At 31.7% G+C, this 22,833-nt stretch overlaps 1 protein-coding gene across 3 annotated transcripts; it reads right to left on the bottom strand.

The window, feature by feature from the left end:
* Positions 1 to 3,498: 3,498 nt before the first annotated feature.
* LOC140062133 (uncharacterized) lies at positions 3,499 to 21,918 on the bottom strand. Of its 3 annotated transcripts, none has more exons than XM_072108195.1 (10): positions 21,827 to 21,909; positions 18,551 to 19,006; positions 10,995 to 12,207; positions 10,200 to 10,292; positions 9,590 to 9,747; positions 9,024 to 9,160; positions 8,744 to 8,907; positions 8,154 to 8,423; positions 7,231 to 7,389; positions 3,499 to 6,269 (listed from the first exon to the last, which is right to left on the bottom strand). In XM_072108195.1, the coding sequence occupies exons 2-10, from the start codon at positions 18,848 to 18,850 to the stop codon at positions 6,091 to 6,093; spliced, it is 2,673 nt and encodes an 890-aa protein (XP_071964296.1). In that variant the 5' UTR covers positions 18,851 to 19,006; positions 21,827 to 21,909; the 3' UTR covers positions 3,499 to 6,090. The 3 variants fall into 3 exon arrangements, with proteins under 3 accessions (XP_071964296.1, XP_071964297.1, XP_071964298.1); XM_072108196.1 differs by having other exon boundaries at positions 3,500 to 6,269; positions 18,927 to 19,006; positions 21,827 to 21,918; XM_072108197.1 differs by having other exon boundaries at positions 3,501 to 6,269; positions 11,730 to 12,207; positions 21,827 to 21,907.
* Positions 21,919 to 22,833: the final 915 nt, after the last annotated feature.

The raw sequence follows: 22,833 nt of genomic DNA, 5'->3' as shown, positions 1-22,833 counted from the left end.
TCGGCCATTTTTCAAAAATTTACCTGTTCTATAGTACAGGGATTTTTTCCAAAAAATTGCTATTTTTCGACCTTTTTATTTTTCGATAAAACTGGTTACTATAGCACAATTGACATGCGCAGAACCCATTAGTCGCCTCTGCGCATGTTTATTATGCTATAGTAACCATTTATGTCAAAACTGGTTACTATAGCACAATTGACATGCGCAGAACCCATTATTCGTCTCTGCGCATGTTTATTATGCAATAGTGACCATTTATGTCAAAAAATAAAAGGATCGAAAATCGGCCATTTTTCGAAAATTTTCCTGTACTATAGTACAGGGATTTTTTCAAAAAATGGCAAATTTTCGACCTTTTTATTTTTCGATAAAACTGGTTACTATAGCACAATTGACATGCGTAGAACCCATTATTCGCCTCTGCGCATGTTTATTATGCAATAGTAACCATTTATGTCAAAAAATAAAAGGGTCTAAAATCGACCATTTTTCGAAAATTTCCCTGTACTATAGTACAGGGATTTTTTTAAAAAATGGTCAATTTTCGACCTTTTAATTTTTCGATAAAACTGGTTACTATAGCACAATTAACATGCGCAAAACCCCTTATTCGCCTCTGCGCATGTTTATTATGCTATAGTAACCATTTATGTCAAAACTGGTTACTGTAGCACAATTGACATGCGCAGAACCCATTATTAGTCTCTGCGCATGTTTATTATGCAATAGTAACTATTTATGTCAAAACTGGTTACTATAGCACAATTGACATGCGCAGAACCTATTATACGTTCCTGCGCATGTTTATTATGCAATAGTAACCATTTATGTCAAAAAATAAAAGGGTCGAAAATCGGCCATTTTTCTAAAATTTCCCTGTACTATAGTACAGGGATTTTTTCCAAAAAATAGCCATTTTTCGACCTTTTTATTTTTCGATAAAACTGGTTACTATAGCACAATTAACATGCGCAAAACCCCTTATTCGCCTCTGCGCATGTTTATTATGCTATAGTAACCATTTATGTCAAAACTGGTTACTGTAGCACAATTGACATGCGCAGAACCCATTATTAGTCTCTGCGCATGTTTATTATGCAATAGTAACTATATATGTCAAAAAATAAAAGAGTCGAAAATCGGCCATTTTTCAAAAATTTCCCTGTTCTATAGTACAGGGATTTTTTCCAAAAAATAGCCATTTTTCGACCTTTTTATTTTTCGATAAAACTGGTTACTATAGCACAATTAACATGCGCAAAACCCCTTATTCGCCTCTGCGCATGTTTGTTATGCTATAGTAACTATTTATGTCAAAAAATAAAAGAGTCGAAAATCGGCCATTTTTCAAAAATTTACCTGTTCTATAGTACAGGGATTTTTTCCAAAAAATTGCTATTTTTCGACCTTTTTATTTTTCGATAAAACTGGTTACTATAGCACAATTGACATGCGCAGAACCCATTAGTCGCCTCTGCGCATGTTTATTATGCTATAGTAACCATTTATGTCAAAACTGGTTACTATAGCACAATTGACATGCGCAGAACCCATTATTCGTCTCTGCGCATGTTTATTATGCAATAGTGACCATTTATGTCAAAAAATAAAAGGATCGAAAATCGGCCATTTTTCGAAAATTTTCCTGTACTATAGTACAGGGATTTTTTCAAAAAATGGCAAATTTTCGACCTTTTTATTTTTCGATAAAACTGGTTACTATAGCACAATTGACATGCGTAGAACCCATTATTCGCCTCTGCGCATGTTTATTATGCAATAGTAACCATTTATGTCAAAAAATAAAAGGGTCTAAAATCGACCATTTTTCGAAAATTTCCCTGTACTATAGTACAGGGATTTTTTTTAAAAATGGTCAATTTTCGACCTTTTAATTTTTCGATAAAACTGGTTACTATAGCACAATTAACATGCGCAAAACCCCTTATTCGCCTCTGCGCATGTTTATTATGCTATAGTAACCATTTATGTCAAAACTGGTTACTGTAGCACAATTGACATGCGCAGAACCCATTATTAGTCTCTGCGCATGTTTATTATGCAATAGTAACTATTTATGTCAAAAAATAAAAGAGTCGAAAATCGGCCATTTTTCAAAAATTTACCTGTTCTATAGTACAGGGATTTTTTCCAAAAAATAGCCATTTTTCGACCTTTTTATTTTTCGATAAAACTGGTTACTATAGCACAATTGACATGCGCAGAACCCATTAGTCGCCTCTGCGCATGTTTATTATGCTATAGTAACCATTTATGTCAAAACTGGTTACTATAGCACAATTGACATGCGCAGAACCCATTATTCGTCTCTGCGCATGTTTATTATGCAATAGTAACCATTTATGTCAAAAAATAAAAGGATCGAAAATCGGCCATTTTTCGAAAATTTTCCTGTACTATTGTACAAGGATTTTTTCAAAAAATGGCAAATTTTCGACCTTTTTATTTTTCGATAAAACTGGTTACTATAGCACAATTGACATGCGTAGAACCCATTATTCGCCTCTGCGCATGTTTATTATGCTATAGTAACCATTTATGTCAAAAAATAAAAGGGTCTAAAATCGACCATTTTTCGAAAATTTCCCTGTACTATAGTACAGGGATTTTAAAAAAAAATGCTCAATTTTCGACCTTTTAATTTTTCGATAAAACTGGTTACTATAGCACAATTGACATGCGCAGAACACATTATTAGTCTCTGCGCATGTTTATTATGCAATAGTAACCATTTATGTCAAAAAATAAAAGGGTCTAAAATCGACCATTTTTCGAAAATTTCCCTGTACTATAGTACAGGGATTTTTTTTAAAAATGGTCAATTGTCGACCTTTTAATTTTTCGATAAAACTGGTTACTATAGCACAATTGACATGCGCAGAACCCATTATTCATCTCTGCGCATGTTTATTATGCAATAGTAACCATTTATGTCAAAACTGGTTACTATAGCACAATTGACATGCGCAGAACCCATTATTCGTCCCTGCGATTATAAAATTTCCCTGTACTATAGTACAGGGATTTTTTCAAAAAATTGCCTTTTTAAAATTCAATAATTATGCAATAATATGGCTATATATCTGTATATATTGCTTTGTATCATCTTATAGAGCCATAACAACCAGTTTTGTCGAAAAATAAAGGGGTCGAAATTTTGCCGTTTTAAGGGAAAAATCCATGTACTTTAGTACAGGGATTTTTTTTCGAAAATTTTCATTATTATGCGATATTATGGCTATATATCCTCATATATTGCTTTGTATCATCTTATAGAGCCATAATAATCAATTTCATATTTCAAAGTATAAGTGCACCTTTCAGGAACCTAGTAGCATGGTGGGGATGGTTTCTTGGTAAGCCTGTTTTTTCAATATAATTTCAAGGACCCATTAATAAATGAGTGAATTGTATGAGTGGTTGTGTTGTGGTTCATTTTCAATTAGTACAATGTAATCTTTTATGTCAATACTTTTTAATCAAAATCTGACTAATTTATAACCCTCTTAGCAACTTAGTTGCTGGAATAAAAATTAAATATATACTGTAAATATAAAACTGATAAATAAAGTATAATTGATATAAACATTATTTTAGAGTTGGTAAAATAAATCAAAATTTGTTAACAAAACTAAATGTATGCACTTTCAAAAGCATCTTTAGCATATTTTGACCGCGAGTTGAGTTGTAAACTATAGTGGAAATTTAACATAATATTGCATAGTTAAAGAAACCCTATACATACAATTTATTTAATAATTCTCTGTCAATAAATTACGCCCAACAAAAATATTAGGCCTGTTTGGCTAAATTATTTGAGTTTTCTGCTCGATTTTGGTAAAACCAGCAACGATTTTAAGATGTTTATTTTTAAGTTAACAAGGTGCGTCATCATACACAGAAAGAAATTATTATTAATATTAGTTTCTTAAATTATTAACTACTGTAATGATACTCTAAAATATTAAAATACAGAACAGTATGGAAATAGTGAATTTGCAGCAAAGAAAGTTGTAAAGAGTGAGCTGGACGAGTGACTGAAGGCCAGACATATTTTGTGAATAAAATAAATTAACATTTATAAACTCTATAGTTCGTCTAATGTGAAGAGATAATGGCGTTAATAGTACTACACTGTAGGTGTGGTAATAACATTATTTCAAACATGACAAACATGATGGGAACTTAGCTACAGTACTAGCATCTTCCCAAAGCTTGGTTCCCACTAAGACTCAACGCAAGGAGGTAAGCACAAACGCAAGTGAGTTGGCCAATCACAATCGACAGTTCAAATACCCCATCGCTTATGATTGGTCAAATTACGTGTTTGCGCTGCGTCCTAGTAGCAACCAAGCTTAACACGTGTTTGCGGCGTGACAAACACATCAGGGAGAAGACAATATCTGCTAAACAAACAGTGCATATAATTCTCAATTAAATACTGTACATACAGCACTTGCAGATATCCATATATCATCATTATCAACCATCAATCATCCTATTTACAATATATCTAGAAACTCTTCTTAAAGAGCTTACGTTCAACAGTGAACGACGATCATTAGTGAAATTAATTATGATGTAATACTCTTATACGCAGACGTTACACCAGTATTTCCTCGAGTTTCTAGTTAATTATTCTCTTTTTTTTTACGCTGTTAGTATTCTTTTACGCCAGGCACCATCAGAAGCTTGGATTTTGTTCGCGTTATTACGCCTTTTCCTATATCGGCTAAAATAATTATAATGTTTTATTTTTATCTGGGACATGATTCCTGAACATGAAATTTTAACGAACCACTATAACACAATCCTGAATTCTTATAACTTAGTTTGAACTGAAATAGTTATTACTTACAAATCATGAATCGACAACACACTTTTTCTAATTATTTTACATTTTAGTAGGCTTTTTTCATAATTATTTAAAACGCAATTTCTTTTCTAAATTATTCATAATAATCTTTCTAAATCTTTCTTTAATAATATATATAGACGTGCAAGCAATATAAAAATATTTTAGTAAGTTTTGATACGATACGAGTTGCACAAATTTGTGGTTAGTTAAATAAATATTTTAAGTTACCCGATGGATTTTTTTTTAGCTTTTCACGCTGTACTTAATTATGTAACTGAAGATTCCAGTTAATTAAGATTTAGCTCAAAAAACAAATTAAAAAGGGTTTATATCGAGGAATATCAGCATAGAGGGCGCTGCTGTGTGTGTGAATACAATTTGTTGAAAGACCATTGCTGCAATTTTATATTGTACACCTCAACATAAAACAAATTGCCAATGAAAAATAATCCTAAACATTTTTAAACAAATACATTATTTTGTTATTTTTTGACCAGCAAAACTAATCTACTGATTTAGTAACCTAAGATGAAATATAATATTACAATTTAAATGTTAGTGTATACGTAAATTAACAAAAATGAAAATATTAATTCTATCTAATAAAGTTTAAAAAAATTTCTATTACGGTAAATTAAATGATATTTAAAATAAAATTTGATTGATCTATTTACTCACCCATTAACTATAAAAGTAAGTTAAATATATTTTTTTAAATTTAGAAATATAATTATACTATAAAATGAGATAATAATGTGATAATTGTTCATTCAAATGAAATGGTCACAAGCATCAACATCGAAAGGCGACAAAATGATGATTACAGTAAACCTAAACCTGGCTAGCACCTTTCAATTCGTATGTTCTTTTTATTGTTGAGTTGTTTCAGTTGATGTTTTTACTAATTATTTTTTGTTTAAAGCTCTGTCTACACTATAAAACTAGTTTGAAGAAAATATGATGTGCCTAAATATGGTAGTGATATGACATCATCGTGTCCATGGTCACATCCCATTTTTTGTCACATTAATTTGATAGTGTAGACAGAGCTTAAGACAAGTGTGGTTCTTAAAAAAGCCAATATTCACGTTCGGTAAATATTACCTTTTTTGTTGAGCACATTTCTTGTATTTATTAATTCTTTGTTGCGCCCAGTTGATGTTGTCCCTACTTTATTTGTTTGTTTCTTAAATGATGTTTTTTCTTTTTTACATTTTATCAGGGCCCTCTGTTGGTGAAGTGTTTATTTCTTTAGGCTCCTGTGGTATTAGATCCTCACTAGGAATATCATCACAGCTTGTTGTAAGGTCAGCAGTTCTGTCAAGGCTGGATTCAGAGACTAATTCACTTGTGCTGTCCTCTTCTTTAACAGACGTTTTAAGAGCTTCTGAAAAAAATGAATTATTTTGTATCTCAATTTACATTCAAGCATGCTAAGTATCCTAATTAGACATTCGTTAAAATTATTTAAATTTAAAAAATATAACAAATATTAAAAGAAAAAATATCAGTGAAAAAAACAAATAAAAAAGTAATTTCATTAAATGCAATATAATGCTAAATAAATGCAATTACTTGAAGAATACATTACTAAGTTTTGACAGACTCAGTAACCGTTGATGTGTTTTTTTTTCTGTTCTTTAAGATCTTGAATAAGTTTATTTAATGGTTCAAAGTCTTGGTACTTACTTTTGACAGACTCAGTAACCGTTGATATTGTGTTCTTTTTCTGTTCTTTAAGATATTGAATAAGTTTATTTAGTGGTTCCAAGTCTTGGTACTTACTTTTGACAGACTCAGTAACCATTGATGTGTTCTTTTTCTGTTCTTTAAGATCTTGAATAAGTTTATTTAGTGGTTCCAAGTCTTGGTACTTACTTTTGACAGACTCAGTAACTGTTGATATTGTGTTTTTTTTCTGTTCTTTAAGATCTTGAATAAGTTTATTTAGTGGTTCCAAGTCTTGGTACTTACTTTTGACAGACTCAGTAACCATTGATATTGTGTTCTTTTTCTGTTCTTTAAGATCTTGAATAAGTTTGTTTAGTGGTTCCAAGTCTTGGTACTTACTTTTGACAGACTCAGTAACCGTTGATATTGTGTTTTTTTTTCGGTTCTTTAAGATCTTGAATACGTTTATTTAGTGGTTCCAAGTCTTGGTACTTACTATTGACAAGACTCAGTAACTGTTGATATTGTGTTGTTTTTCTGTTCTTTAAGATCTTGAATAAGTTTATTTAGTGGATCTAAGTCTTAGTACTTACTTTTGACAGACTCAGTAACTGTTGATATTGTGTTCTTAAGATCTTGAATAAGTTTATTTAGTGGTTCCAAGTATTGGTACTTACTTTTGACTGACTCAGTAACCGTTGATATTGTGTTCTTTTTCTGTTCTTTAAGATCTTGAATAAGTTCATTCAGTGGATTTAAGTCTTGGTTATTACTGGCTGATTCAATCACTGGATCTCCAATCAAGTCCACTCCATCATCTTCTTCTTCCAACTCTCCTAAATTTCAAACATTAGTATTTATATTACCCATATTATGAGACAAAAAATACAATTGATCTCTCTCAATACAAATATATATGACTAAACACTGCATGAAACGATAATAACAGTGAAAGCACTCAGAAACTGAGTGAAGCAGAGGGCGCATGTTGATATTTTGCCCGTGTTAAAAAAATAAAGTTATTGATGAACTGATTTCCTTGAATTTCAATAGCCATGTTCTGTAAGTATCAATTTACACCAAAAAAATTCAGATTGATAACTTGAAATTTGTAGGCGCTATCGTGCTAACAAACAAATGAAAGCACTCAGAAATTGAGTGAATTATTTGGCAAATATTGCCACAGAAGGGGCATGTTGATATTTCAACCCATGTTAAAATGTTAAAACTGTTTTCTTTATTTTTATTTGTGAAGTTATTAAGGAACCAATTTTCTTTATTCTTGAAATATATTTCTAATCTGTAGTATAGTAAACTTAGTTAATAATATTAGGTTCTCAAGCCCGACAAAAATTTATGCTAAAAACAAATCCTCTCCCAAATACCAGGTATCTTTTTTACACATTTCTCACCTGAATTAATTACCACATGCATATCAGGACAACAAAAAAAAGAATTAATTTGTTTTGTCATTTAATAAAATAAGTGACTTTTTACATCCACACTGGTTTTTAGTTTCTTTGTTTTTATCCTGGACTCTGTCCAAACAAAAATTGCTATTGCTAATTTTTGGCAACGTGCCTAAAAACCTTATAATTACCATATGTTCCAAAATAGAATTCTTGAAGCTTGGCATAGTAGCCGTCTCCTGTCTTTGGTTTAGTAATCGAGCACAGTTGAAGACCTCTCATAACCTGTGCTCCAAAATATTTATTACTATGCTCCTTATAAACCTCCGACTTTATGCGTCGTACACCTTTCTTCCGCAGACTTGGAGCACGAGAGAGTTTCATTACGGTGAGGTGGGGTTTGAAACCCCGCTCACCAGTTGACGATATACCATGTTCTTTAAAACATCTTTCGACAGTTTCTAGAAATTAGAAATAAATTATAGTTGTTTCAATTCTTGTACGACAAAGTTTGTACAATTTCTTTGTTAAACTCTCCAAATCTTACTGTATACATTATTTTGAAATATTTGAACTTTTATAAGGAAAATAATTTAATGAATGAATGTATACATTTTACAAATTATATTATAATTGTATAACTAAAAAGTATTAAATACAATCCTGTAGTACTTTTGTATCTGTGATTAACCTATAGGCTATTATTAACTAAGCTACAATACCATGTGTTACTGTGCCTCTTATATTTAGGTAATATAATATTGTATTCAGTTAAACCTACCTGCAATATTATACAAGACCTCGATTGTACTGTCATCGTCTAAGATACGGGCAAACATAACTTGATTGTTGAAATGACTTAAGCCTTGAAAGTGGATCAGTAACTTCTCCTCACCAAATTTCACAGATAACTCTTTGTGGGATGCTTCCAGTGCTTTTTTGGCCCTGATCAATGAAACAAATTATTAAGAAATGTCTTATTCTGAAAAGTTGCAACTTTGTTTATATTGGCCAAAAAAAAAATATTCTAGTGCCATAATATCATCACTGATATCACTCACTTTTCAATTTCTTCTTCATTCCCAAGATGCATGACCATGATGGTGAGATGCATTGTGGGTAACGGTATCATTGCATCCTTTAATTTCTCATCAAAGTTTAGAACGTGATTCTGCACTTGCCGCAGAGATCGTTGGATCTAGACAGAAGTAAAGAAAAGAAAAATAGCATTGGTAACTATGTCAAATCACAAATTGAGAATATTGAAACAAAAAAACTATATAAATGTATATATAAACAGACAGGGTGAAAAGATTCAAGATTTAGATATTTTAGCAAAGGTATAATGCTAGATAGAAAACAGACAGCAGATAGTATTTGCAGGATTTTAAGCAGGCCTTACCAACCAAGGATTGAGACCACTGTTATTGCTATATGTTATATACTGGTATACTATATCTTAATTTGTCTACTTATTAAATTTAATTGATGTAAATTAACGCCACTAAGTTTTGTACTTTTTTTGTTCAATAAACCAGAATAAATTCAAACTAATGCACACCCCAGTTTATACAGCACCGCTAAAATTATTTTATCTCATTTATTTAAATTTCAAAAACTATCTAACCTTTGGATTTGAAACTTGTACTGCCACGAAAAAATTTGGTGCAACTTTTTTGTTTTTATTTCCATCGTCATTCTCCGTGGCTTCACATCCTTTTTCTCCACCCTTTCGCTTCCTCTTCTTGGCTTTCTTTGCCTTTGCTTTCTTTCCTAACCCATTATCTAAAAGTTGAATTTTAAAATAACCCTTTAAATCATTAGATGATGTAAAGTTGGCAAATAGAGGCGTTGTAGAAGCTGGAACAATAATGGTTTAAATATAAAGAAACTTTTACTATATTCTGGTCTGGGCTTTTGAGTCAAATAGGCCAATCAATGAAAAGTTTAGTGTAAAACTATGTCTACACTATCAAACTTTATGCGACAAAAAAATGTGATGTGCCCATATATGGACATGATATCTGGGCATATCACTACCATATTTGGGTTCATCACACTTTTTGGCAAACTAGTTTGATAGTGTAGACAGAGCTTAAAGCTAATTGGTAAAAAGTTGATAAAGCAATTGATAAAAGGTTGAGAACGGCAATCAAATGAAAAGTTGATAAGCTGATTTTGAGGACTGGAGATGGATAAAATAGACACAAAAAAAAATATGCATGCTAAAAACGTACCATCAGCTAAACTTGCGACACTAGTCAAACTGACTGTATCGTCATCACCATCAGCACTTCTGCCAACCGACAGATCCAATCCTAGGTCATCATCTGAAAAGAAGCTAGGCCCTAAAATGGATGTCTGCAAAGAACCAGTGGCAGACGACTGGAATGTAGGTGCGTGCTCAATACATGGTTTAGTGAATGAGTCAGGTGCAACCTTATTTTCTATGCTAATCTCACTGGTAGTCAAGCAAGCATGCTTAGTATCATGTTTAGTTGTGTGCACTCCTGTATTATTGGTTAGTAGTATTAGTTCCTCAGTAACTGAATGACTGTCCTTTAAATTAGTAACCAATATATTAGGTTCTTTGGTAGCCTGACAGGCAAAGTCGTTTGAAGCATTTATCATAAGGCAATCGGAGACATCAATATCTTTCACTTCAAATATGTTAGCGTCATCAGAACGCGTGTCCATACTAGTTTCGAAGTTATCGTCACAATCAATCAGACTTTCCTTTGATTCATTAACGTCGGTTCTGACTGTACTTTTGACTGTAAAGTCAGGTTTGTTAGTTTCTGTTGCTGAATCAGATTTTGCTTTAGAATCATTTCCATCATCGGTATATCTACTAGTAAAGATAGATGCATTAGTTGAGTCATGCTCTGGTGGTGTTAAAGGTCTATTATTAAGTGAAAAATGAAATGAACCTCCACCAGTATTAATGTTTGAAGAAGTGATATTATGAATGGTATCGTACTTTGCGATGTTAGAATCGGAAGCAAGCAAGCAATGTGAATTAAGCTTTCTACCTGATATAGTGCAAGTCGAATAAAACGATTCCGGTCGTTGACGAAGACACCTATCAGCAGTTTCCGACACCAAGGAAGCAGGGTCACCGGAAGAACCCAAAACCAGATGATCACCTTGAGATGCACCCAAGAAATCTGGACTACTTCCAGAACCACCCTTACAAAAGCTGTTGGTTAGTTCTAGATCTACATCAACTTTGTTATCCTGTTTCCCATAACAGTGGTGACAGAGAGTTTTGTGAGAAGTGTTAGAATGAAATTCAACAGTATGTAAGTTATGATCTAATTGCACACAAGTACATATATCAGTATCGTCTTCATAAGAATCTCTACTAACAACACTACTACTACAACTACCGCCCCTATACTTAACATTGCCTTGCTGTGGGCCGAATGCCTCGGGTGAAAGTTTATCGAGGCCCTCCTTCTTACGACGTTTTTTGAACCCAAACATCTTGTCGTTATCAGAATCTTTTTCCCAGTACAAACTGTACTGTTGTATATGTTGAAGATACGCAATGCTATGAGGATTATTTCTGATTAAATTATACCTATCTTGGCATTCGCCACAAAATGGATGATGCGAATTGAGATTATTGCAAAGTTGATAGCAATCGCAGTGGTAATTATCAGGCGATGAAGGGCGCGGATTGTACTGATCACACAATCTATTTCTAACATGTATTTGCGTGGTTTGATAGTTGTTAAAAGCATTATTTCCAAATCTACACTTACACAAGCCTAAATCACTAAGATCGGCTACAGATCCATTTTGCGAAGAGTCATACGGTTCTAAATCTTGCGGCGATAACGTATATAAATTAACATCCTTTAAACGTCGCTTGTTTTGCATCAGACTAAACGTGTTGCTCATTAACCAATCATCAATCGGCAAATTTGATGGACGACCTATACGATCCCGTGCACTGTAGAATTTCTGGTCAGGACGACCTCCATCTCGCTTATATCCGTATCTGTCGTAACCATTATGTCGGTCATAACCATTCCGTCTATTATTATTATAATGCTTATTTCCACGATTATTTTCCCAGTTATGTGAAAGACTTGAATATCCGTTTAAGACAAAATAGTCCTGATTAATTTTAAAACGACGCATTCGTATATCATCATGATAGCGTCCATATGATCTGTTGTAACGACCCCTTGAGTTGAAATTTCCATGAAATCGTGGAGCTTTATTTAATTCGTTTAGCTGTGAAGATACAAAAATATAAAAAATGAAAAACAGTGTAATTATCCCGCATTGGTAAACCACATGTTGAAACTTTATAAACTTGCTGGGATCAAATCTAATGGTTGGTTAATAATTAACATTTGAAGTGGTGTGGACAGGTGCTTATAATTGATCTGTGTTCATCTTGCATTGCACAAAAAATGTAACCTGTCCATGTTTCAACAATAAATATATTTATTTTAAAAAAAACATACTGTTACTAGTGCATTTATTTTTTCGAATTGTTACATACAGGTTTATGTCAATTAATGGTTGTTGTCTATTTTTTTAAATTTTTCATGCATCATGCGTAAAATGATACCACACAACACATGCTTTTCAATGAGCAATATGATTTCCATCATTTTATTGGGCAATAATGTTGTATTTTATTGTAATCAAATATTTTTATTTTATTAATAGTATTATTTTTATTTTATTTATCAAATAATGAATCCACAAGATCAATTAATAACCAAACAATTATGTTAAATTAAGTTAGCAACAATCTGTTTAGAGCTGGATGTTGAAGAGAAGGATAGATAGAGAGAGACTAAAGAATACAATGTCACCATAACATTTTAAAGAGAGGGAGAGAGCAACAACAACAACCTGAGCAGAGAAATGTGATAAGGTTATATACTGCAGAAAAACACAAGATCTTGCTTGAACTAAAATACAAAATTGGCTTGAACCCAGAATCACAATTTAACATACTACTACTAGTGAACAAGAAAATGTGCCACAAATCTACCCTACAGTATAGTAAATTTCTAATGAGTTGCCTACTACAGTTACCTAGTGTAAAATCAAACACAATATTTCAGCATTCTACAGTATGTTAAGTACAGTAATCAACAAAATATTTTAAGCACCTGTAAATAACACTCCAGAAAGAAATGATAAAATATGAAACTACAGTCATTGGTCATGATTTCTACACCAGCTACTTCTAATATCAAAGCTTTATAGATAATTAATATACTGGTAATGTTTTCTATTGATTACTGTACAGTAGTAGATACCTGCCACAAAGCGGTTACCAGCACAGGTATTTTTAAAATGTTTTTTAAAACCTTCTCAGTACAATTCACAAGAATTTGTAAGAACAAACATACAAACTCTCTTTCTCTCATAGATCATAATTACTACTTAAAGTCTATCGTATTATTTTCTCAGGTTGAGATATATTTCATATCTTAAATAGAAAAGTTATCTGCCACAAAGCGGTTATCAGCACAGGTATTTTTAAAATGTTGTTTAAAACCTTCCCAGTACAATTCACAAGAATTTGTATTTTAGGAAAAGACGTACAAACGTTCTCTCTTATATTATAGCATACGGTAGACTATAATTAATTATTTGTAACTACTGTAGAGTAGGTTTGCATCAGGCTGTTTGTCGAGTAATTGTCTCGGGTGGAACTCGAACCCACAAGCTCCAGATTACTAGCCTTAGTATTCTCACTGTACTTAGTATAAAGTACAAATTACGTCAGAGTAGGGCAAAACATCTGTCTATTGTATTCCATTCTAAACTGGTTGAGATAGTTTTGCTGTAAAAATAAAGCAAATTTACAGTTCATTCAACTATTAGTTAATTATATTTGCTACAAACATTGTGCATGCCAGTTTTAGTTTCGTTTTCAACATAAACCATTTAATGGTACTGTACATGATCACTTCCTAAATGATCAAAACATTACTGGGTATGGTCAACTAGCATTCCTACTCCCTGTCATTGATTGACATTCTACATTAAAGCATTTCTATAGTCATAATTTGTACCATACTGTCCCAAAACACGACCGAATGGATATCATCACTTTTAACAACTGATTGACTGTCTCTAGAACTAATACTGAATTACCATAGTCGATGCATCGTTGGCATTTTTCCTACACATATCTACCTACTGTGTCCATTAGGTCACAAAAATTTTACTGACATTTAAAATAAAGTTACACCACTCCAATAAGATCAAACATAGTAATGCAAAGGGGAAAAAACAAATATATATATTCATAGCTAGAACGTCTAAGATCAAATGTCATTGCACTGATGATGTTGTTCGGCGTAACAACGAAACATGTTTGCCAAAAATGTTGTCATAAAACTCAAGTTTATCTTTTAATTCTACTATGCTGTCAAAAGTTCAGCAACATTATTCACGACATCACCTTAAACAATTCGGTGCGTAAGTATGAAAAGCTCTCAAAAAAAATATGTAAAAGCAGCAGCTGATATAATTACAAAATTGTAAAGACGTTTTTCAGAAATGAACCAAATTTTTTTTTTATGAAAGTATATACATCATTATATCCGGTATATTTTCAATTTTAAATATTAGTCTTTTAGTTGGGAAAAAATTCAATGTTAAAATGAAGAAATTAGGTGATTTTTTTCCTACCATGGTACACTGACAGACAGTCTGGCTGGAGGCCAGCATTAACTGTCTTCTACAACAGACAGATGTCATCATTATTTAAATGGTGCATCATATTTAACTGGTGCATTTGAGTGGTCTGACTAACGCATCCAGGGTTGGGGAAATAGTCAAGAGTAGATCAGACTCCAAGATTAGATCCCCAAGAGTGTAATGATAACAATCTATTACAATATTTAAATCAGACTGTTCAATGATATACAACATCATTATAGATATAAACTTTATATTTATTGAACTTCTGTACAAACATTGTCTTTTTGAGTTTATAAATAAATAGCATTTTATTTTTTCCCTTTAACATTGGATTAAATCAAATACCTTAAAATGTTTATAAGTATTTCCTCTCACCCTTTTGTGCTTTGTATTTTATTTTATTTAGTTGTTAATTTTACTTAGTTGTTTTTGAGAATGGTTCCATGATGGTTCTGAATCTTTTTTGTCATTAAATTTTATTTCATTTCAAGTTATATAATATAGTAAGCATCTCTTAATTTTAAAATGTATAAATTAATGTCTAGCATTTAGAAATAAAAAAAAATGTATAGTAGTCAAAAGTATTTTTGAGTAATTTGCAATGTTGAAAATCAGAGAGTTTGAAATGCATCATGTTCAGTAGGCCTAGACACTTGTTTACACATTTTCAATAAGATCCCTAAATAAAGTATATCGAACCTCACAAAACAATACCAAGATCATCCCTATAAAATAAACAAAATTGAACAATACTATCTTATCTTTTACTTTTATAGTAGAAAAATAAATTAGACATATTATTAGGAAACCAAGGAATGAATACCGTAATTAAATTAGTAATTAAATTTGGATAAAATACAGTAGAAGGGGGTTATGCTTTTCCCCTAGTCCGTCTCACATAGTTTTTGCCAAATTGAGTGCCTGAAAAGTTCCATTAGTTAGACCTAGATAAAGACTGTTATTACTAATTGATAATAAAGACAAAAAACCAATAGGTTTCTTTATGTGTTATATTATGTTTGTGTTGAAAGAGGTACTCTTAAAAGTTTAGAAAATTCTTAAATTAAAGATAGACGAGAGAATAAACAGAGGGAAATATAAATGAAAATCACATGCATCTTATTAAAGTAAAGTACAATGTGGTGGTGAGTGGTTTAGGGTCAAAGTATCATGAATTCTTGCAGAGTCACGGAAAATAACTGTAAACAGAGGTTGTGAACTAAAATAGAAGAATAGTATATGAAAACATGCATTACTGACAGGTTACAGCTACAACATTGTCAAGAATGCTGCAAACAAAAAACAAAGAAACAAAAACGAAAAAGAAAAGAAAAATCACCTGACAAACAACAAGAAACAATAATGGAACACATTTAAGACAAAAGATAGAAACACCAAGAAACAAGATAAAAACAACCAGAAAGAAAATTAACACATTTAAGACACAACAAGACAGAAACAACAAAAACGAATACATTTCAGAATTTTAACAGAAACAAGAAAAAATACAGTAGTGCAAAGACATACTAGATGAGAAACAAAACACATAAGACACAGGAAAGTCTGGGCAGAAACAATAAGAAACATACACTGGACAGCAACAACAACAAATTATGATATAAATCATATAATAAATAATAATATATAAACAATTTAACAAAACCAATCACATAATTATTCCTTCTAAAGGGACACAATTATTATATCAATGAACATGTTTTGATTGATAAGTGTGTTTGGAAAATGAAAAAAAAAATGTTGAATTTGTTTTAATGAAAATAAATATTAAAAATAAACATTTTAAATGCAAGGCATACAGCACAACATAGAGGCATTACTTTTTAACAGTATACATTGGGTGTACACGGATGTTACCTTGGAAACACAATGCTACATGGATCAACATGATAATGTTACCTTAGTAAAGCCTGCCATGCAAGGAAGATCCAGTAATAAGAGGGAAAATTAAAAGAAAAGAAAAAAATGAAATAAGTTAAAGATGACATAAATAAAACATTAAATGTTAAAGATATATTATTGTATCCCTTAAAAAATGTTTTGAAATGCAATTTTAAGTCACGTAATAATTTTTTTTTTTCATTTGGCCAAAAACTGGATCTAAAAATTAAAAAAAAAACAATTTTCTGATTTTAAAATTTTACATTTTTTAGGGGAAAAATACATTTTGAGAAATTGCATCTCAGACTAATGTGAGGCGAAATTCAAAAGCTTGGTTAAAGCAGATTTATAACAGAAAGATTTAAAAGTCCAGGTTATAACATCGATAAAAAATTTTTCAAAAATGTAAGACTTCCAAACCATGAAAAACTTATTTTATTTTTTAAAACTAATCAGCATTTTAACCACACTTTTCCTTTTCCTATTTCAACAAAGAAAGAACAAGCATTTCACTTAATCCCAAGAGAAGAAGAAAGGAATAAGGTATTAAATCATAAAAGGTTCAGGGGACATTCAATATAGTTTGTGGTAATTTATTCAATTACAGCTTAGCCTTCTGCCCAACAAACCTCACTGTCCAAAGATGCATGACAAGAATGGAAATAAAAACATTTACAACAAATTACAAAAACTTTTGAGATTGACTTTGCTTTATATTAGAACTTGAAGATAAGAGACATGGAGCTGTATGAGGAGCCTATAAATATACTGTAGATCTATTCAATTGGCAACGAACAATAACCAAATGTTAATTCCCTGTGCGCATGCGTGGATTTTGCTATGCGTTTCTTCACTCCCGCTCTCCTAACAGTTTGATCGTTTCTAGGTTTAGAAGCCGACCCACGACACATCGATTGACCTGACCCAGTTGGGTCGCCAGCTGTCATAAACCGAAAGCTCCAGAATATGAAAATATCCAAACATACACCAGAAAAAAAGAAGTAACATTAACAATCAACCTTTTGCATTAATTAACAGTGTCTAAGTAACTATGTTTTTAACTAAATACATTTGTTTAATATCATCTTAAATGGTTTCATTTTAGAAACCTGTTGTTTCTAGTTCAATCTAATCTGTTTACAATCATGTTTTAGAAGTTAAAAAAAGAAAATTGTTGATCTATTTTCGGTAAATACTAAAAACAGCCTTGAGTTACAGTACCTTCTTTGTTTAAAAAAAAATTAATTTCTATAATTTATACCCAAGAGGACGTTTTATTAGGAAGGTCAAAGGTCATTTAAACTATTTTTGGATGTTTGCCAACAGTGGAGTATGGACAAAAACTACCAACATCAACAAATTCAATTTAATTTCCTACCTTATTTCAAAGGAAAACTCATTAATTGGACTTCCAATTCTAATTATCGACTACAGTACATAAGCAGATATTTTCATCATTTAAAAACATTTACATTATAATAACATTAGAATTTAGTATTTTTATTACAGATACTAAAATAATAATGTTTTATGGTAACTGCTGTAAATGCAATTAGTTGGAAATGATTTCTCTTATCTGTATCTAAACATCTACTACCTGAAGAAATAATTTTAAAAGGTTTCAATTTTTTCCAACAATACATGCACTACAAAGTAACATAAAATAAAACTGAAAATTATGTTAATTGTTACATAGCAATAAACTCAAACCACAAGAACTGCCAACAGTATCACATTGTTTGTAATTAGTAGTTGAATTATGGGTTTGTAATGTGTTTGAAAGGGACCTTGTTGACCCCAGAAGTACAAGAAAGTATTATTATTAACACATTGAGGAGTCACACTATTATTATTTGTATTATACTGTACAGCAGTGAAAATATTATATTGCTCTTATTAGTGTTATTGATGAGTTTATTAGTATTTTTTTGTTACTGATAACAGTGGATCGTAGAAAAAACAGTTGAACAAGGTGCAAAAATGCAAAAGAAAAATGTCGAACCAAAGGTAATATTGACTCCAGCCCTTCTAAGCACTCTTCTTGTTTCTGTCGTAGATCATAATCATCCCATTCCAATTCCGAGTCAGTCGACGACGGGAAGTTGGAGTAGCGGTGAAAATGATTCGGATTGTTACGATTATGGTAACGTTTGTCTTTTACGTTGCGTTGTCCTCCACTTCCCAAATCATAATTGTCCCATTCAAGATCGCCGTCTTCATAACGACCTCGCCAGTTTCGTCGCTGTTGCTGCTGGCGGCCATTGTAGTAGTTGCCATAGTAATTGTTATAGTTTCTAGGCATAAGAACTTGACGATGGAAAAAACTAAAAAGAGGTAAAAAGAGGTAAAAAGCGGTTTGAAAATGGAGACAGAATCACCTGGCTTATATCAGTCTGTAACATTAGTAGGTGTGGCACACACTAGCTGATCAATGACATCACTCCAATGGTCATGTGACCTGAAAAAAAAAAAATATATATATTTATTAAAATAGTTTGGAACATATAGTACAAGAAGAATACAACTACACACTCATTCTGAAATTTTCTATGTTTTAAACAAATGTTCAGTAAATTCTAGAAAATACAGTAATAATAGTATACTATACTAGTAATAATACTACTGTATAGACTGTGATACCATTGTACTATTTACTTTGTACAGGAAATAATATACTGGAAATCACCTGCATAATTATACCATGATAAATAGCTACTGTAGTAGTCAACAAAATAGAAATAGGAAAGACATTTGAAATGTTTTTATTATTTTGTTGTTAATATTTCAATTGTTTATATTTTAAATGGAAAAGTTAATTGTAATTCTAAGTATTGTATTACAAAATTTAATTTAGGGGAAAAAATAATGTCAGAACAACGATTGGCCTTCACCTTCAACAAATTCATAGAAAGGAAAAACAAAAGCCAGACTAGTTCAACAATAAACAGAATTCCACACACTTTATCATTAGTCATCATATGTCTTGTTAGCAACAAAATGGTGTGGATAGAGTTAGTGTGCTAAAACATGGCAGTCCCACTTGCCCAGTAAAACTAAACTGGGCTAGGCCTTATTAAGAGCCCCGACTTAATTCACTTTTTGATAATGGAAATCTGAATCAAATGCGCTAAAACATGACAGTCCCACTTGCCAAGTAAAACTAAACTGGGCTAGGCCTAGTCCTTATTAAGAGCCCCGACATAATTTACTTTTTTTTCAATTTTTGATAATGAAAATCTGAATCAAATGCGCTAAAACATGGCAGTCCCACTTGCCCAGTAAAATTAAACTGGACTAGGCCTAGTCCTTATTAAGAGCCCGAGTTAATTCATTCCTGTCGGCGTTTTTTGATAATCGAAATCTGAATCAAATGGGATAATTACACCCATGTATTTGTCTTGGGTAAAATAAAGTGTGATACAGCTTTTAAAACTTTTCCTCTCTCTCCACCTAAAACAAACGACCGATGAAAATTGAGCTGGGGTAGATTTGAAATCTTGGCTATAAAGTTATAAAGCTATTTTTGGAGCTAAAAATTCGTTTTAGACCAATTTCTTTACAACAGCTGGATGCCTCATTTGTACCACTATATTTACTTGAAACAAATTCATTATATTCTGTAATAGTTCAGTTTTTTTGTACAGGTAATCGTTTTGTACTGTATTAATTATTATGACAGGCCAATTGGTAATGTGATATTAACATGACCAGAGTTTTGCCAATGATGCAAACACACTCGGTCTGTCTGTCTGTGAAAATGACCCATATCCCTTGTTTTGAGAAAGGAATACACATTGTAGCAATTTAAATGAATGTATGTTCCTAATGTCATGGTCTAATGATTGACTGTAGGTTGAGCAAACAATTTGAAATATTCTCTATGCATACAAATCTAAATGTATTCTTTTTCCCGGTGATTCATATCACAGCATTCACTGTTTCACAATTTCCCAAGCACCCAAGAACAATACAAAACATGTAGGCTGCAGTTGAACATATCCAACTGCGGGGTATTTTTGCAGACAACAACGTTAATTCAATTTGCAACAATAGAGATCAGATCGTGAGATAAGATCAACACAACAGAACCGAGAACGTCGTTGGTCAACCATGAAATGATATGAATAAAACCAGACAATGATATAGAAAAGGCCAACAAAAATGAATTATAGGAATTTATACTACTGTAAGATAGAATATTAGTATTTTGTTAATAATTTGTTAACGGCTTTCATATTTTTATTAATAGCAAATATGGATTTATTTTTACACGTTCCACAATTTATTCCAAAATATAACAATATTCAGTTTTAAACTTAGGAATAATACAGTAGATTGAATTTTGTTTAAATAAAGATGTTTTAGGAATTTGGTATATTCTGTAAATTACTGAAATTCTTATTCAAAAATGTATTATAGTTTTAAGGCCTAGACAAAGAAAATTTGTTTTAATTTCCTAAACATAGATTACTTAAATTTGAAATATCCATACTAGGCCTATATCCATACTGTACAACTGTTCGTTAAAGAATGATTTAAAAGTATTAATATTTGTTCTCCAAAAATGTACTTGACTAAGACACATTATGTTATTTCTGTTGGTAATATGCTGCGCATAATGTCTATATCATGAAAAATGATATGAGCATAAGAATATGAAAAAGCCATTATAACAGTATCATCTTTTAGTGACTTTATCACACAAATAAACAGAAATAAACAAGAGAACGAATCAAAATCATTTTACAATAACATTGTTTTCTCATACGACCCTCAATTCATAAGTGTTATGATTTTTTAATTAACATGGGGTCCTGAAATCCCATGAAAACGCTATTTTATTTTTGTTGGTTACGCTTCCCTGCACAGCATTGTGTTTGTCAACAACAATCGAAGATGTCTTTCGTTTCGTTAAAAAGGTGGATTTAACAAAAATATATGATTATGAATGATTATGAAGGCCCCGGGTGGTCATTTATAATTGACAAACTTCGCCTAGCCAATCAACAAACCTAACATACTAGCTATCAGATGATAAAGCTAGGCCTAGGTCCAACATACTCTTCACTGACATTCTCAGGTAAACGCGGCCTAGCCTAGACCTACTTAACCGCACCAGGTACTAGGCCTGTACTGTAGGCCCCTACGCCTAGCTAGCCTAGCTTGGTCTCTGGAGTCTTTATGTTATTTTAATTTTATGTCATATGATAAGCACAGGCTGCATAATAAAACAAAATACTACGGATATCGTAAGTCTACAAATAAATGTCTAACTCACCGTCCATCCAATAACAAATAACGCTGAACTTCCCACAGAAAATTCAGACTTTTGAGTGTGTATTTACATCAAGAGTGAAGGCTAGGCCTAGATCAGCGAGAAAAAAAAACAATGCGTCATTTCCGGTAGGTGGCGCAATTACAGATCTTAAGATCTTTTTTCCATATCATCACCAGATAGAGTTGTCCCCATAAAAAATAACTTTTTTAATTATGTTGTTGTTGAATAAACCAGGGAGTTGTAAAATTTATTTTACAACTCCCTGAATAAACCACTTTATTGTCACATTATAGTTATTCACTTTGACAAAAAATGTAATAAAACAAAATTATTTACCTGAAAAAACTGTTAAAAAATGATCAAATTGACAAGAAGAAGTCAAATGAGTTTTGTTTTATTAAGTTCACTATGAGCTATAGTATATTTTATTATTTTATTTTTTATTTATTAATCAATCTAAAGTTGACTAAACTGATATAAATACTTTTAACTAAAGTTTATTTTTTCCGGCGATTGAATGAATGAAGTCTACAATTACAAGGGATGACAATTTTAATTTTTCAAATACTGCGCCCTCTGTCGGTCGCTGCATTTTTTACCAAAGGCTGATTCTTTAAAATACTTTCTAAAATCTTTGATTTCACCAAGTATTTCACTCCGTTTTCCCATGTTTAATTTTTTTTTCAATTTTTCCAACACCATTATCATGTTAGACCTTGGTGTATATACATATTTTTGTTTTCACTTTCTCATGCTATTTGTTAGTATCTAATATTGATGACGAATGGATGAAAGTAGAAGAGCCAATTGTTAGAGATAATTATTTTGCCATCATAGTGCATCAGTGCTTCTCTATGTCCTATATCTTGTTCGTGTCCAGATTGCAGACATTAACACCAATTCCATTATTCCAATTCCAGCCTTTCTCTCTGTACATTCCATCCATTTTATTCCTATATTTAGTTGAAATTAAATTAGCGTTCACTATCTGTCTTTCTGTAAATAAT

The sequence above is a fragment of the Antedon mediterranea genome, chromosome 11 (genome assembly GCF_964355755.1).
Source record: "Antedon mediterranea chromosome 11, ecAntMedi1.1, whole genome shotgun sequence".
Lineage (NCBI taxonomy): Eukaryota > Metazoa > Echinodermata > Crinoidea > Comatulida > Antedonidae > Antedon > Antedon mediterranea.
Note: the sequence above shows the minus strand (reverse complement) of the source record. Positions and strands in the feature narration are given on the sequence as shown.

Coding starts and splice junctions, on each gene's coding strand:
- LOC140062133 (XM_072108195.1), bottom strand. CDS start 18,850: ATGCCTAGAAACTATAACAATTACTATGGCAACTACTACAATGGCCGC. Junction 8,908..9,023: donor AATGAAGAAGAAATTGAAAA/GTGAGTGATATC, acceptor TTCATTGATCAG/GGCCAAAAAAGCACTGGAAG. Junction 8,424..8,743: donor GGTCTTGTATAATATTGCAG/GTAGGTTTAACT, acceptor TCTAATTTCTAG/AAACTGTCGAAAGATGTTTT.